The sequence below is a fragment of the Galeopterus variegatus genome, unplaced genomic scaffold (assembly GCF_000696425.1).
Source record: "Galeopterus variegatus unplaced genomic scaffold, G_variegatus-3.0.2 Scaffold1027, whole genome shotgun sequence".
NCBI lineage: Eukaryota > Metazoa > Chordata > Mammalia > Dermoptera > Cynocephalidae > Galeopterus > Galeopterus variegatus.
This window is the reverse complement of record NW_007727138.1, coordinates 398,471-414,146: the sequence shown is the minus strand read 5'-3', so window position 1 is coordinate 414,146 and position 15,676 is coordinate 398,471. Positions and strand designations below refer to the sequence as shown.

Below are 15,676 nucleotides of genomic sequence, written 5' to 3'. Positions count from 1 at the left end.
TTAACATAAAGTATTTTAAGGTGTTTCAGACAAATATTCAAAATTCTAGTTTTCTCAATGGTATCAACTTCCAGAAGATACGGTACTAATTTTTTATAAATCAAGCAAGGGGTGGGGGTATAAAAACAAGCAGTTTACTCATCACCTTCTCAAAAAGGCAATAGGATGCAGCACATAAAAAATGATGTTTAAGTGAGAAGCAGTAGGAGGGGAAGCAACAGATGTGCCAACCAGAAGTCTGCCCAAACCTTTTGAGTGATGCAGAGACAGTACAGGGAGCAGGGGTCTCAGGCTAGTCAGGCAAAAGAGAGAAGAAAAGTGTGCACACCTGTGCTGCAGCAGGGGCTCCCCACACAGGGAGGGTTCCAACAGCAGCAGAACCACGGTTCAGCCTGCCCCTGCATACCCGCAACTGCGTCCCAGTGAGGAATTAGAACTTTTCAAAAGATTGAGTAAAGAGAGGTAATCAGAGGAAAGTGGAATTGGGGGAGATGGATTTTACAATAATACAGAGCAAAAAAGTCAGACCTTAGGCAGTAAAACAAAGAAAAAGAGCCCATGAAGTAATGAGAAGTTCTGAGACAGAATTAGGGCCAATGAACATTATCAGGGTTTACATGATAGAAGATGTGCTATTTAGAATTTATGTTTAATCACTTGATTCACAAGCTGAGAGGAAAGCAATCGTGGAAAAATGGAAAGGCTTAGAATTGTGCCTTTAATGTTCAAAAGGCTGCTATGAAACATCTGAAATGTCCTTTCTTTCTTCCACATATTCAGAAGTGGTAACCAAAAGAAATGAAAAAAATTCCCAGATGTGGCAGGATCTAATTGACTGAAATATTCTTTAAAATTCTGAAAATATCATGTAGAATACAATGATGGAAAACCCTTGTTCTTTGCCAGTTGATAAAAACAGTTATTATTGTGTTGAGTTGTAGAATGCTAAAATAAATGTCTCTCCAGCCTGCCAATGTTTAAATCAGTGTAAGATAATTAAAGCAAGTTACCAGCATAGCATGATCACGCACCCTCAATGTGTACAAAAGGGTCTTAAAGAAAAGAGCAAATGAAAACTTGTCCCAAAAATTTTTTTAAGAACTTTACAATGATATAAATAATTTTATTGAATGTTCCACTGAGGGGGAAAACAATACAACTGGTATCAACAAGCTGAGTTACTGAATAACAAGAGAAACGGTATAGTTGGAGAATCACTAGAGGATATGTTTAAGTAAATACATCTACTTCTAGGATACCTGTAAAGCTATAAATGCTATCAAATAATGGAAAAGACTAACACATGGGGAACACTCAACCAACAAACCACTCACCTTCTTCTCCACTAACCAATTCACCGAGTTGTTCATCAACACCTGAGCACACCTGGGAGATGATCTCATTCTGAATATCCACAATTGCATCGAAGTTGGCCACATTGAAAACATGGTTTAGTGAAGGTGTAGAGGCAATTAGTTTGAGCTCTTTTGCATCTGCAGCTTTAATGCCTTAAAAACAAAAGGACAAGGATATATTGAAACGGGAAATGTGCTGGCCAACTTGGAGAAGTTCTTTGTTATCTGTCTTTCACAATGAAGACATTTTCAAATCCTTATTAAGTCATAAGCCAGAATTGTTTTGCTTCATAATGAATGTGCAACTGTTCAGATGACAAAGGCATTTTACAATTTCACATAAAGTGGCCAGCCAAAAAAGAAAAACAAATGGTTAGTAAAATACAGTGGGCTCCCATCCCAACCAGGCCTTCATTTGTCTCTGCCATCTGATAGATAAATACTTGTTTCTTCCAGATTCCTGAATGACCTGGAGCCCTCTCAATTCTTCAAGTATAACATAATATAGGAAACAGATAAAAAATGCTTCATGATAATACACGGAAGATCTTTACTAGAATCACTGGCCCAGCATTCTTTGAAAAGTAGAGAGCTGACAAACAATGTAAACACCACCTCACTTAATGCATGTGCTAAGGGAGTTATATGAGGGGAACAGAAAAACAGAATTTTTACTCAAAGACAATTTGGCTTAATACTACGCTATACAGTGCAGTAAACACTTCTCACAGCATCCTTCCTTGAGGAGTCAATCTTTCATCTTCCTTAGCATTAAGTGTACTGAAGTAGTTCTAAAATGAAAGTAAGTAGCCATACTTAACTTACCCAAAGAGAAAACTTCAACCCCAACATTTCGAAGCTCTCTTGCTGGAATTTCCACTTCGTCCTGAGATTTGCCATCCGTAATAATAATTGCCACTTTAGGAAAACCAACTCTTGCTCCAGCAGATTCCGTAAAAGTATTTTTAACTAAGTAATCAATGGCATCCCCTGGAGGGAAAAAGAAGCATGTTTATTCACTCTGTACTACATAATTCTGCCAAAGTCAAAAACTAAGTGATTCATTTCAAAATCATTTAATACATGATAATCGTGCAATACTTAATTTCTTTCTGAAACAGACATTTCATTTATTTTAAACAATAACAAAATCTGTAAAACATACCTGTCATTGTGTTGCCACCTTTATACGGGATTTTTTTAATTGCAGCAAGAAGCTCATCCCTTTGGTAGTACTGATTTAAGTTAAATTCAGTCCTGGTATCAGAGCTGTACTGAATAACTCCAACTCTTGTCTTCTCTTCCCCAATATCAAAAGCAGACACAAGAGCAGCAATAAAGTCTAAAATGTACTTGAAATTATTTCTTCCCACACTCCACGAGCCATCCACAAGGAAAACTAAATCAGTCCAGGCACTGACAGAGCATTCTGAAATACATTTGATATATTTTTTAAATGATGCATTATTAAATCAACCCATCATTAAGAAATATAAGCTAACATTGCAAAACTGCTGGCTCCTTAAATCACTCTGTTCATTAAAATATATCCACCCATTGTTTTTCCCCCACATGCACAAAAGAATATAAAATGTTATTAGCACACATAGAAGCATTTTCAGTGCCTTCATCAACATGCATTTATGGAACTAAATGTCTTTAAATTGCCATATAAGACATTATGCAAGAAGAGATAAATAGATATATGACCTGCTCTCCAGGAGAATACAACCCAAATATTCGTGCTATCAACCTATCTACTTTTATAAACTATATCCTTACTCTTCTTTCCCAGTAAAAAATATATAAAACATCTGGGAGACAAAAAAGAAATGTAAGCAAAGTGTTTTCATTCCTTGGTATTTATCAACAAATAAATACAAAATAATTGCTGAACCACTCAAGCAAATGCAGTTGAAGAAAAAAGCAAATTCTCCTGCATTTTTCAATATAATTGTCTAAAGTTTGCAATAGTGCTAGTCTAGACCATCAACGGAGTCTAACACAAGTAAAAACAAGCATAAAATGATGCAAACTAGCCAAAATATCTTTTCCTACCTATCAGTACATTTAAATTTGACAACTAAAACCTATTTTTACTAAACAAAGAGAGGAAACAAAAGTAAAAAAATTACTTGGTATCCTTACATTACTAAAATACAACAATCAGCTTTTATAACTGAATATAATATCTTTCCTTCTGTCTCTGGTGGGGAGTTAGTTTTCAAGAAAACCTGTATTTGTAAGGCAATACTGTATGAATTGTCTGAAGATGTTTTTGTCCTTAAAGTCAGCTGGTATATAATATAAAAAGCGTTTGGCTAGGAAGAGGAGAAAAGGGTCCTGGAAAATTTTGCAAGCCAAGTATAAATTGCATGCATGCTTAAATAATTTTTGCACACTATTTAATAAGCCAACTTAAGTCTATTAAAAGTCAATACCTGGCAAAATGCTTTGACTTAAAATAAATATTGATGGTTTGGGAAAAATATTAGCATTATAACTGTATACTATAAACTTCACTTCAGATTATTAGACATCTGAAAGAATGATAAACAGTGATCTGGAGGGAAACTTACAGATAAAGAGGGTTTTGTGTTTATAATTTTTAAGTGTCATTCTGTGTCATAAATCCACCTTTTACAAGGTGTCAAAATCTGAAATCCAAGAAACCCCTTAAGAGTCTATCTGCATATGTCATACAAAGTGGTATAAGACAAAAGGAGGCTAATAACTGCAAAACCTAGACTAAATAAAACTGCTTTTATCTGACCACAAATGCACCAATTTATCAGAGATGTCTTACAGAGAATCTGGAAAAGGTTACAACTGCCTTCAACTAAGGCCATGTAAATACCCTGGCACTGAGCATAACATACACATAGACTTAGAAATGTATTTTAATGGCAATTGAATTGCTTCGAACCCTAACTGAGGGCATGTGTCTCGTGCTCGATTGTATTTCTCATATATCCATAAGTACCACCTATTTCTATCACTTTATCTTCAAGAAATTAATTGAGTCCGGTGATAAGCTTCGTTTTTTACCTGCTGCCAAAATTTTGCAGGAAAGTTTGGGCACACACAAATTCAAAACACTTCCATTAAAAAGAATATTTAGTAAATAGAATGAAAAATTGGCTAGAAAGTCATAATTTAGGTACTGTAACTGTTTAGTTATACACTACTCTTATTTTCTCTGTGCTCCTTCCAGATAAAGCTTATAGAAATTAATATAGGAATATGGTTAATCTATGTATATAATTGGAACATCTACCATATACTGTGTTTATGACTTCTACACATCCAAGCAAAAATATTAAGAGAAACACTCACTTTGTATCTCTGTTTTTCCAGGCTTCTTTTCCCCTGGCTTTGTCGGACCACCTGTTTGAACTGAGTCAAAATCTAATTATTACAAAATAAAATGAACCCCAAAAATATTTCCTAAAAAGAGAACAAATGTGTTGCCTTTTGCTATTGTCATTCAAATGTACAGTTTGTGCCAGGCTGGTCAGAGAATACTGCCAAATAAGCATCCCCCTGCAAATAAATTACTTTTAGTGAGATTTTAGACAACATTGTTGTCTGGCAAAGTTTAACGTTTTTAATACTTTTCATTCATAACATTCCTGCTGCTTCCAGATACCAGGGTTGTAACTCAGGAATGAATTATTTACATCCACCAATAACTAAGGTCACAGAAAAAATAGCTAATATTGAAATAAATTAACTCTGTATAATAAGAGATTAAATTTGAAGCTGGAAAAATCTTCTGCAAAATAAAAAGTACAGAAATACTTGAACTTATACATGTGCTTACTTGTTAGTTGGCCTATAACTGGAACACTTTCTTCTACTTCATCATATGAAGTTATTGTCACCACATACTCTACTTCAGGTATAAGGTCTGATAATAAAGTTTCAGTGGTACTAGCTGCAAGGGTAAATTCTTTAGTTGGCCCATCTGGAAATATAGAAAGGAAAATATGAATGCAATTAAACATTTTTCATGTATAGCATAACATAATATATTGTAATACCCAGAAGTACTCAAAACCTGAAAAATACTTATATATGTACATTTTTTCAGGACATCCAAACATTATTTTTTTCTGTCTTTCAAAACTAAAACTTTGAATTTTAGAAATTCAATAAATACACTGGCATTGCCTTTACCGGTTACAATCATATTCAACACTTTTTTGAGAGCTCAGGATTTTTCTAGATTAAAGGCATACCAGAATATCAAAGCAAAAAACCCCCCACTGTTCTTGAAGACTAATGGTAGATAAAATTTTCATAAATGAGATATAAAGCAGAAAATAATTTAATTTTAAACTATGCCTTAGAGGAGAGCAGAGAGAGAGAAAGAAGTGATGAAAATAAATTCAAGGAAAACAAATGTTATAGGTTAAAATTAACCTCTAGTGGGAAAGAATTTGTGTGGAAGCAATGCATCTTCCACATTCAGATGGTTGCTACCTTAGTAAATAACCACAGTCCTCTGAGTTGGCTTAACTAAGTATCAAACAATTCAAGGTATGGTGTACTGAGTGTTTACTTATGTATTGACAATATATATTCCCTTCTAGATTCTGTTAATTCTCAATCCAATTGGAAAACATGATAGTTTCTAGGGACTAAGTGTCTGTTAATATTTTTAACTATATTAAATTTTCTTTTTTTTTAATTTTTATTTTGTCAATATACAATGTAGTTAGTTATTGTGTCCCATCACCAAAACCTCCCTCCCTCCTCCCTCTCCCCCCTCCCATTTTTTTGTTTTGTTGTTGTTGTTGTTCTTGTTGTTTGTTTGGGGTTTTTTGTGTGTGTGAGAGTGTGTGTGTGTATGTGTATGTGTGTGTGTGAATTGATTCATTCACCTTTAGCTGCCTCCAATAAGTGAAAACATGTGGTTTTTCTTTTTCACTGCCTGACTCGTTTCACTTAATATTATTCTTTCAAGGTCCAACGATTTTCATCAAAACATAAATAATTAGAAAAGATAACAGGTATAACAGAACCCTGATAAATGTTCTTGTTTTACTTGTGGAACATGCAGAAAAATCCAGGACCCCCAGAGGACTTCAAGACATTGAGGCTCTGCTGGGCTGGGTGGTCTCAGTGCCAGTTTTTGAAATGTTGAGATTCCATAATTCCCAACATCTGGAAACTGGATGGACCCTATTTGAACCACTTTCATGCTTTCGAATGAATGAGTTAACTGCAAATATATTTGGGAAGAAAAGATACAAAGAGAAAAAACTAAACTCTTTACAGGCCCTTTTAAGTTCTCAGATCATAGTTTTAAAAATTTCCCATTCAGATCCCCATACTGGCCAGAACCCCCCAACCAAAAAAACCTGATAAATCAACATTTAAAATCACTGCTATATTTAAAGGCTGTAAGATATGGGAATACAGCTCTAGTGATAAGTTATGTACTGTCAGCTAATCAATACTTCTTCCTACCACTTGACCAGTGTCAGCAGAAATGATTGTTTCCCCCTTCCATTTTATGACTAAAAATTAGTCAACGAAGATTGGTTCTCCACACTCGGGCAACATAATTAACACTAAAGATATTGCTTAAGAACAACCAAAACCAGTTTTGTTTGTTTTGTTTTCCAAGGATGCAGCCTAGTATCTACAGTATCCACCTAGCCAAAGTATATTACTGTCTCCCATCATAGTAGCTCACCATTATCCCAGATTAACATTTTCTGAGTACTGAAATATGTAGGACACTGGGTAAGGCATAACATAACTCATTTCATCACTTGACACTCTATAAATGTTGAAAAGATTAAGTAAATTCAAGAAGAATGCCAAGAAATGAGAAACCTATTTTATAAAATCAAAGATTATTAGCAATATTCTCATCAGGTTAAAAAAAAAGGGTCCATTTTTAGCTCAATACCGTAAAAATGTAACAATGGGTATTATACTGGAAATCTGGAGAAAAATCACCAAATATCTGGTGACACTGACAAAATCCATCAGGCTTTCTAAGTTTTGGCTGCTTTATGATGAAATGGGAAGAGGGAAGGAGATCAGATTATATCATCTTTACATCTCTGTCCTAAAACCTCAACATCTCAAACTTACCTGTTGTAGGGTCCACTGTTATTCTGTAACCCACAATTGGATCAACTGGTCTTGCCCATGACATATGAACAGTATTTTCATCTATAATTTTAAAATTCAAGTCTGAAGGTGGGTCAACTGCAAAAGAGAGAGTTGATATTATTTGCATTTTCCAATGTCACAAAATGGTCAACTTAATTAATAAAGAATTGTGCTCAGCAAAGCTTACTAAAATTGTCTTTGCATAAATTTGTTTCCAACAAATATAAAATATATCTTGTTGGATAAGAATAAAATTAAAAGGTGACAAGATATGACAAAACATCAGAGAGTATACATACTACAAAAGACAGCACAAAACACTTTTGATTCTTGAGTTGCTAGGTCATTCAAGAATGGCCAGCAAAATCAAGCATAATAGAAACATATTTGGATACAAGTACATACAAGTACAATGGAATCACATATAATAACCACATATGCAAACAATTCACATAACAATTAAAGGAATTTCAATACATGCTGAGTGCATTTTGAACAAGCATGCCAAATCACAACCTGCTTACAACCATAGAAGTGAATTTCAAACATTGACATAATACTTTTTTTTCCATAATGTGGAAGAAAATCAATGATGTTTTTAATTCATTCTCTGCATTGTTGCCTTATTATTAATTATTATTTGATAAATCTCAATCTGTGGCAGAGATGGAAAATGTACTTTAATGAAAAAGAGGAATAATGGAAATTTGGTTATGTCTCACAAGGAAATATACATTTAAATGTATATTCATATCCATATGGACAAATATTCAAAAAAATAATAAAGGATGTTAATAATTTATAAGTATATAAACAGTGATTTTACAGATGTTTATAAAATGAATATTCTGCCTGTTTACACCAACTTGCTGTATGTTTCCAAGGTGTAAACCAATACTGTTATTTCCTTTGCAGCAGGTATACTCCATACTAGAAATAGCATTTTAAATTAAAATGCCAGTATGGTCCTTTACAAAACAATGGTTAATTATGAAAAGACAACATCAATGTATATTTATGGACATTTATTTATAGAACTTAAAGAAAACAGTAAAGAAAGATCAGCAATCCGAAGACATGACTGTGCATAAAAACTTGGAGAAGTCAATGAAAGGAATAACTGAAAATTACAGAAAAGAATAGTTTACATACAAAACTGTACAGCATCATGCATGTGTCAATGAAATGCTGACTTGTTTTTAGTTTCCCACAATGAACGAAAGCCTCCATGTACAATAGTCATTACACAAAGACGTTTCCAAAATATTTTATAATGATATTCTCTCTACAATGTTCATGCCTCATCATGCAGCATTGTACTGACTCACTGTCAGTGCATGGTCGATGCATTAAAAATTATTACTCTTGAAGCAAGTCAACAAAGTAAAATGACTTTCAGCCATACTCTTCTTAAAATGGTTTAGTCAAAGTATTCCTCGTGAGTCAGAATTTTTGCATTTGTTTTGAGAGATTAAAATCTCCTTTTAGGTTTTTATACAGGTCAATTGAAATACAGTAGTAGCTTTGAGACATGAGTCATAAAATTTAACTAGGGTTAGGGATTTATGTAATATTAATGGCATGTTTTAATGGAAATAAAACAAATTAAGCAAAGATTTGCTTTAATGAACTACCACCTCCAACTTTAGGAGATGGCTTTTTATTTTTATTGGATACAGTAATACTGGAATGAATGTTATTTTGTTACTATCCATACACAGGCAGTGAGATTAGACTATTAATTTACATGCATAGTTTAATTATTCAGCATTCTTTTGTCCGTAATCATATTTTCAAGGTTGAGCTATACGCATCACTTAGTATTACAAACATGCAACAGATGTTAATGGGACAATAGGTATTAAGAATATCATTATAAAATATTGTTCCAATAGCAATGGCTCAGGACAAATTTAATGCAAAGGCAGACACAACTGGCCTGAGCATGCTTTAAAAAAAACCAGTACATGGAAAAACAGTACCACCAACCTTGGAAGGAAATTGACCTGAAGCAGCAGACATTAGGTTAAAACTGCTGAAGGGCAGCAGCTGCCCACCTTGTTGATATCCAAATGACCAGGATTCCAGATAAACTGAAAAATTGACTGTGGGGAAAAATCTTTAACATTTCAGAAGATTTAAGGTGTTCATAGAAACTCAGATGTGGTACTTGGGAAACAAAATTAGGAAAGAATGGCCGACCAGCATGTGTGCAAAGGAGAGCCCACTCTGCTTTTCTTTTTGCTGGTTTTATCACATGTACAACCTTTCAGGCTTGCCATTCTATTTATATATTTGTTTGTCTGTTTCATGTAAAAATGATAATAAAGCAGGTGTGAGTGTGGGACCCATGTCAACTTAAATCAATGCAAAAATGTACTTTTATTAAAGTTGAAATCTTTCTTTTACATAAAAATAATTCACAACCACCATTGCATCATCCCAGAGTCTAGGTGTTGCCTAAAACAATGCTGATGCCAGACTATTTCAAATATGAGCTAGCTATATATGGATTAAATTGCAAAGAGCCATGGTTCAATAGAATAAGAATCTGAACCAGGAGAAATAGAACAAAAATTATAAAAAACAACAATCTGATATACAAGGGTACTTCATGGAGTTTATGGAAAAATAAAATTGAAAGATAATATGAATCTTTCTACAAACTTTTTGAAGTACCTTTGTTTATTAATAAAGTCTTAATACTGATAGTAAAGAGACTAAAATTGTATGTATTTGTAACTCTAGTAGTTTAATATCATATTTATGAATAATGCTTTTTGTTATCAAAATGCTTTGCTATGAAAGCCTTATTCTGGTGAGATTTTCATTATATAAATTGGCAGGATTTAGAAAATTTTAGGAATGATCATAATAGCTAACATTTGCTGACTGTCTTCTAGGTGATAGGCAGAGAGTTAGTCACTTTGTACAACTATACTGTCTCTTTTCTTTCTTATAACAACCCTGAGGTGGCCTTATTATCTCTGTGATGAGTCAGTGAAATTCAGAAAGGTTAGCACAGCAAACAGGCAGCAACATTTTCATCCCATGGTCTGACTCCAAAGAATAGTTTTCTTCTATATTAGATTAAATATAAAAAAGAAGTATTTCATCAGAATTTAATTTTAGAAACCAATGTTTATATGTAGTTGCCTATTAATATATACATATATATTTTTCTACTCTATGAAAAACCATTATTGTAAGAAAAAATAATGCCTGGTCAATAATAAATTTGTGGTACTCAGATATCTCCAATTCAGATATAAATTGAATCTGGTTCATTAACTTTACACGCTTACTCAAGCAATTTTTAAAATGAGGTGTCTGTCTTGATACATAATACAAAGAAAGTTATTTTTTTCTTCATTAGGGCAAATGTCCAACAATTTGCCAGCAGTGGCAGAAATGAATGAATGGAAGGATAGATGGATAGATGGATGGAAAGATGTAGAAGTGGGAGGAGAAGAGTCTAATAAGTTTTGGTAAGTATATATACTGTGTTACAGATAAAGCAAAGCTGAGAATCCACTACTAAAATATTATCTTGAATTAGGCTGATATCTGTCATAGTGACACTGGAAAGGATATTACCTTAATGGTAGAAACTTTTAGAGGTGTGCAAAGTGTGATGAGTTTACTATATTTGACAGGCATCGATTTATATTTTCCATGCAATGTTAGTATAAATGTAATGATCTTTGGATGACATAGAAATTCATTTCATTTGTGTTTGCAAGATATCAAACATAAAGTTTAAAAGTTAGTATTTCAGACAAGCAATAGATTATTTTGTACATAATACAAAACGTGTCCTCTCATTAAACTGACTGGGTCAACCAGTTGTCAAGCAAAAAGAAAGCATGGCATTGCCAAACCAGCATTAAATTTAGACTAGAAGACCTGGGTCTTGTCTGTGCTTTGACTTAAGTAACTGTAACAGGTGACCAAGTTATTCAGTCTCTTTGGGCCTCATTTTCTCATTTGGAAAATGAGACAATTAGAATAGGTAATTTCTAAATTCTCCTCTAATTTGAAATTTCTGTTATACGTTAGGCATAAGATTATAGAAATAAATGTTTTCACAAAACTTGTGTAAATCCAAATCCTAGATTAATTAGAAATGTGTCCAATTCTCAGGGAATACAAGCCGTTAACCTTAAAATGCAAAGTGTGAAACTATCTAAAGGTTAATTAACATACTATATAATACATGAACCAAAAATAATTCACACATTCTAGACCATAGAGAGCAATAGCCAAGTTATAAGAGTGATTAAGATCATGCTGTTGCTAAAAATTAACATACTATATAATACATGAACCAAAAATAATTCACACATTCTAGACCATAGAGAGCAATGGCCAAGTTATAAGAGTGATTAAGATCATGCTGTTGCTAAAAATAAAAACTGAAGACATAAAAAGGTCATTTTCACCTTTATTTCTATAGGACAAGATACCATAGTATGAAAAATATAGCTCCTTATACAGTTAGGCAAAAGAAAAGCAACAGGGCAAAAATGGTACCAGTATAAAAAAGGAGAAATGCTAAGAGTGAATGCCAAAACATTTTTATTAATATTTTTTAAAAGTATTGGGTTTTCAACCTATAAAAAATTAATAGAAAATGGTGAGAAAATAGTATGAATACAAGAGTACAAGTATCAGGCACGAAAGGGAAAGGAAAGTAACTATGTCTACTTTAGGACTAAGATCAAAATGTCTTAGTACCAAACAGAATTGCAGGTTGAAGTTTTGAAATGACCCCAACAAAAATACTACAGAAAAATTCTGTTTCCAGCTCATTGTCCCCAGAAGTGCTTTGGCCACATATTTTGTTAGCCCTTCACAGGCTCCTGGGTCCACTTAGTGGGTAGTTAACACCAGAGCTGTGCTGTCCAACATGGGAGCAGCCAGCCATGTGTGGCTATCAAGCACTTGAAATGTGGCCAGTCCAAAATAAAATGTGCTGCAAGTATAAAATACACACCCAATTTCAAACACTTTGTGCAAAAATGTAAAATACCTTGCTAATAATTTTTATATTGATTTAAATAAAATGTATTATAAAAATTAGTTTCTCCTGTTTCTTTTCCCCTTTTTAATGTGACTACCAGAAAATTTTAAGTTACATATGTGCCTTGCTTTTGCAGCTCATTTTATATTTCTATTTGACAGTGCCAAACTAAAGAATAAGGCCAAAAAAATGAATCCTATTAAAATATAATTATTAAATTCTGGCCTAATAAAGTGGGCAACAAGAAAAGACACAGTTTAAGAAAGCAAAAGAGAAAACTGTACCATATGGAAAATAAATACCAATTAAAAAGATAAAATATGAAAAATATAGAAACAAGCAGAAACATAGATAGTAAAATGTTCTTTTTAAGTGAACTTTGCTAACCAGTCATTACCCAATTCAGAATTGATTTTTTCCACTTACATCATTTCCAACCTAATTCTTTCCTAAGAATTCTCAAATCTTTCTGATTTTCAAATAACTATTTTCTTAATGAGCAATAAATGGGCCACTTCAGTGAATTATCTAAAAATATCTTTAGTAGGGCTTCCAGAAGTTCCTCAAGTAAAATTCCTTCCTAACAACGACATAGAAAGGAACATTAAAGGCAAGCTCATCTGAATATTACTTCACAGAGGCCACTCTGAAAAGCCTGCACATTCACAAAATATTAATCAGGAAAGAACAGCCAGCAAATTTGTAACTTTTCTAAACATGTCATACATTTTGGAGACACTCTGCTTTTCGTAATCTTAATTTTTTGTACCTGCAGTCTTCAAGCAGAAAATTAAACACCATAGAAAGTTTTTGAAATCCTCAGCGTTGTCTTGACAGCCCAACCGTCTCACAACTTCTAAAAAAGCAAAACTACCCTGGAATTTACACAACTGTCACATGCTGAAGTACGTCTTTTCTCCCTTAACTTCACCAGGGGCCTTTCTTTATTTAAAAAAAGTAAGAAAAAAAAATTAAGTGTCTTTTATGACATTACCCCGTTTACCTTGCAAAATAATGAAACTAGTTTGTCAGGTCTCCAGTGATAATTGAGGGAACACAGAAGCCCCCATGGGGTTAATATATAGAAATGGCCTGTTTAGTGAATGTCGAGAAATTAAGGCATCAAATGCACACAACAAAAAGAATAAAATGAGGCTGAAAATCTAACAAAAGCCCTTCGTTTTCTAGGGGGCGGGGCCGCACGGATCCTTCTGAGAGCCCCCGACCGCCTCCGCGCGAAGGTCAGACGCGCCGGGCTCTCCACGAGGGGGCCGGGGCAGGACGCCGGAGGTGGTGCCAGGCTCTTCTGGCGCGCGCTCGCTTCCGGGGCTGGGAACCTTGGCCCAGACCCAACCTGTCCGAGCTGAGCTGGTCTGGGCCACGCGCCTCGGAAACCCGCGAACAAGCCAAAGACAGCAGCGACCCTAGGTCACCCGAGTACAACCGTGCCCCCGGTCTCTGCTTGCCACCCATCCCCGGGCGGTTTGGCTGCTGGCTCATCTGCCTGCACCGTTCCACCTAGCAGACCGAGCTCCCCACAAAACACACAGACGCGCAGAGCCGGCGCTGTTGGAGTCTTTTATTTAGTGCTGTCACAGAGGTCGCAGCCCCGAGCCAGGTGGTGACCAGCCAAGCGAGCGAGCTCGCGCTGCGGGGTTCCTGGGTACCACCCGGAGGTGTCCTGTTGGTAGAGCTCGGTGCAGCCGTCGCCCCCTCCAAGGCGGCTAATCCTCTTGAAAAACGGCAATGTAGGTGGCAGTGTGGACAGCACACCGCAGAGACAAGTACAAGGAGACCACACAGCACTGTATGAAATGGATTAAGCACGATACGAAAGAGCTGGACCCGAGAGCAGGGAAATGGACAAACTTCAGGAGAAGGGGGCGTTTCTCAGGAGAGAAACCACCGGAGAAAGCACAAAGTGCAAGGGAAACAGAGCAAGCAATAGGGCAAGAAAGATTTGTTTTTCCTTTCTCAAATTCTGCATTGTCGCTTGGGGAGGGGGAAAGAAGAGCCTTTTACCTTCTGCCTCAATAGAAGACAGGAGCAGGGCCGCGCCCAGGGCGGCGAGCGCTGGGGGAAGCCTGGTCCGCATGCTCGGCCTCCAAGTTCACAGCCTCATGAAGGGATCTGCGGGAGGAAGCAGTGACCGCATCAGAACCGGGTCTGGGCAGGCCTGAAACCAGGTTAGAACTGGAGCCTGAACCCAGTGCAGAACCCGACCAGATCTGCCTTAATAATCACAAGGCTCAGCCCAGCATATAAAGGGCCTATTGTGGAGCAATGTTAAGTCAAGTTCATCTACAGAAGTTTAATCATGGCACTAAGAGGGAGTTCGAGTTTAAAGAGAGTCCTGTTTTCCTGGAGACTGGCCCTGCTTAGCATCCCTGGTAAAGGCCATACCAGCCCCCACATGACTTCATCCTGCCTGGGTGATGGCTAATTCAGAGGCTGTTTTATCCCTAATTCAACTAAATGTCTCTTCCAGCTGGGGATTTTATTTGGCTGCTTTTTCCTAGCTGCTGAACTCTTTAGGTAACTGTATTTTAGTGGTCTCAGGGTAATTTGGAAAAGTATAATAAACCTTTTTACTCTTTTTTCTTTATTTTGTTCTGCCTACAAATATGCAGCTCTTTAAGTTCTGAAATGGATTGTACAGAAATATGTGAGGCCCAGCCGAAACCTGACTCTCCTGCTAACTTTGTTTTCACATCTGATAAATCCTTTACCCAAAATGAGGGAAAAACAACTCTAAAATACGTAATAAAAGAGACAGGGCAAATACAAGATGCAAAACACCCTTGTCTGTCTTTGCATTATATTTTTTAATGAAAATTCTCAGTAATAATTAATATTTGCATTTAACTGTTTGTTTATCCTGGAAGATTACAGGTATATATATGCTCCAGAGGAGAATATGTTCTGTTCCGATTTTTCCTAATTCTGTAACTGTACTATTAACTCCTTAAAGACAAAGAGGCTTAGTCATCTTTTACGGTTTCCTAGCACACAGTAGGTGCTTGATCATTGCCCGCAGAATGGAATCTCCTAAAATGTCCTAAGGTCTAATCCAAAGACAAAAGCTATCAGCAATGAAATGAATTGGGAAGCTGCCAGTGGCAAAACATAAAAAGAGAGTTGATTGTGAGGTACATAAGGTATTGTA

General features: G+C 35.5%; 1 protein-coding gene across 1 annotated transcript in view; it reads right to left on the bottom strand.

Moving 5' to 3' along the window:
• COL12A1 (collagen, type XII, alpha 1) overlaps positions 1-15,676 on the bottom strand; it is a gene marked incomplete at its 3' end in the record, with an annotated part of 74,062 nt that overhangs the window by 54,869 nt on the left and 3,517 nt on the right. The window contains exons 2-8 of the mRNA XM_008574285.1: positions 14,533-14,640; positions 7,467-7,583; positions 5,179-5,322; positions 4,692-4,751; positions 2,521-2,784; positions 2,181-2,345; positions 1,335-1,508 (exon numbers count right to left, since the gene is read on the bottom strand). Coding sequence (XP_008572507.1) covers positions 1,335-1,508; positions 2,181-2,345; positions 2,521-2,784; positions 4,692-4,751; positions 5,179-5,322; positions 7,467-7,583; positions 14,533-14,605 — 997 coding nt within the window. The remainder of the gene's footprint in view (positions 1-1,334; positions 1,509-2,180; positions 2,346-2,520; positions 2,785-4,691; positions 4,752-5,178; positions 5,323-7,466; positions 7,584-14,532; positions 14,641-15,676) is intronic.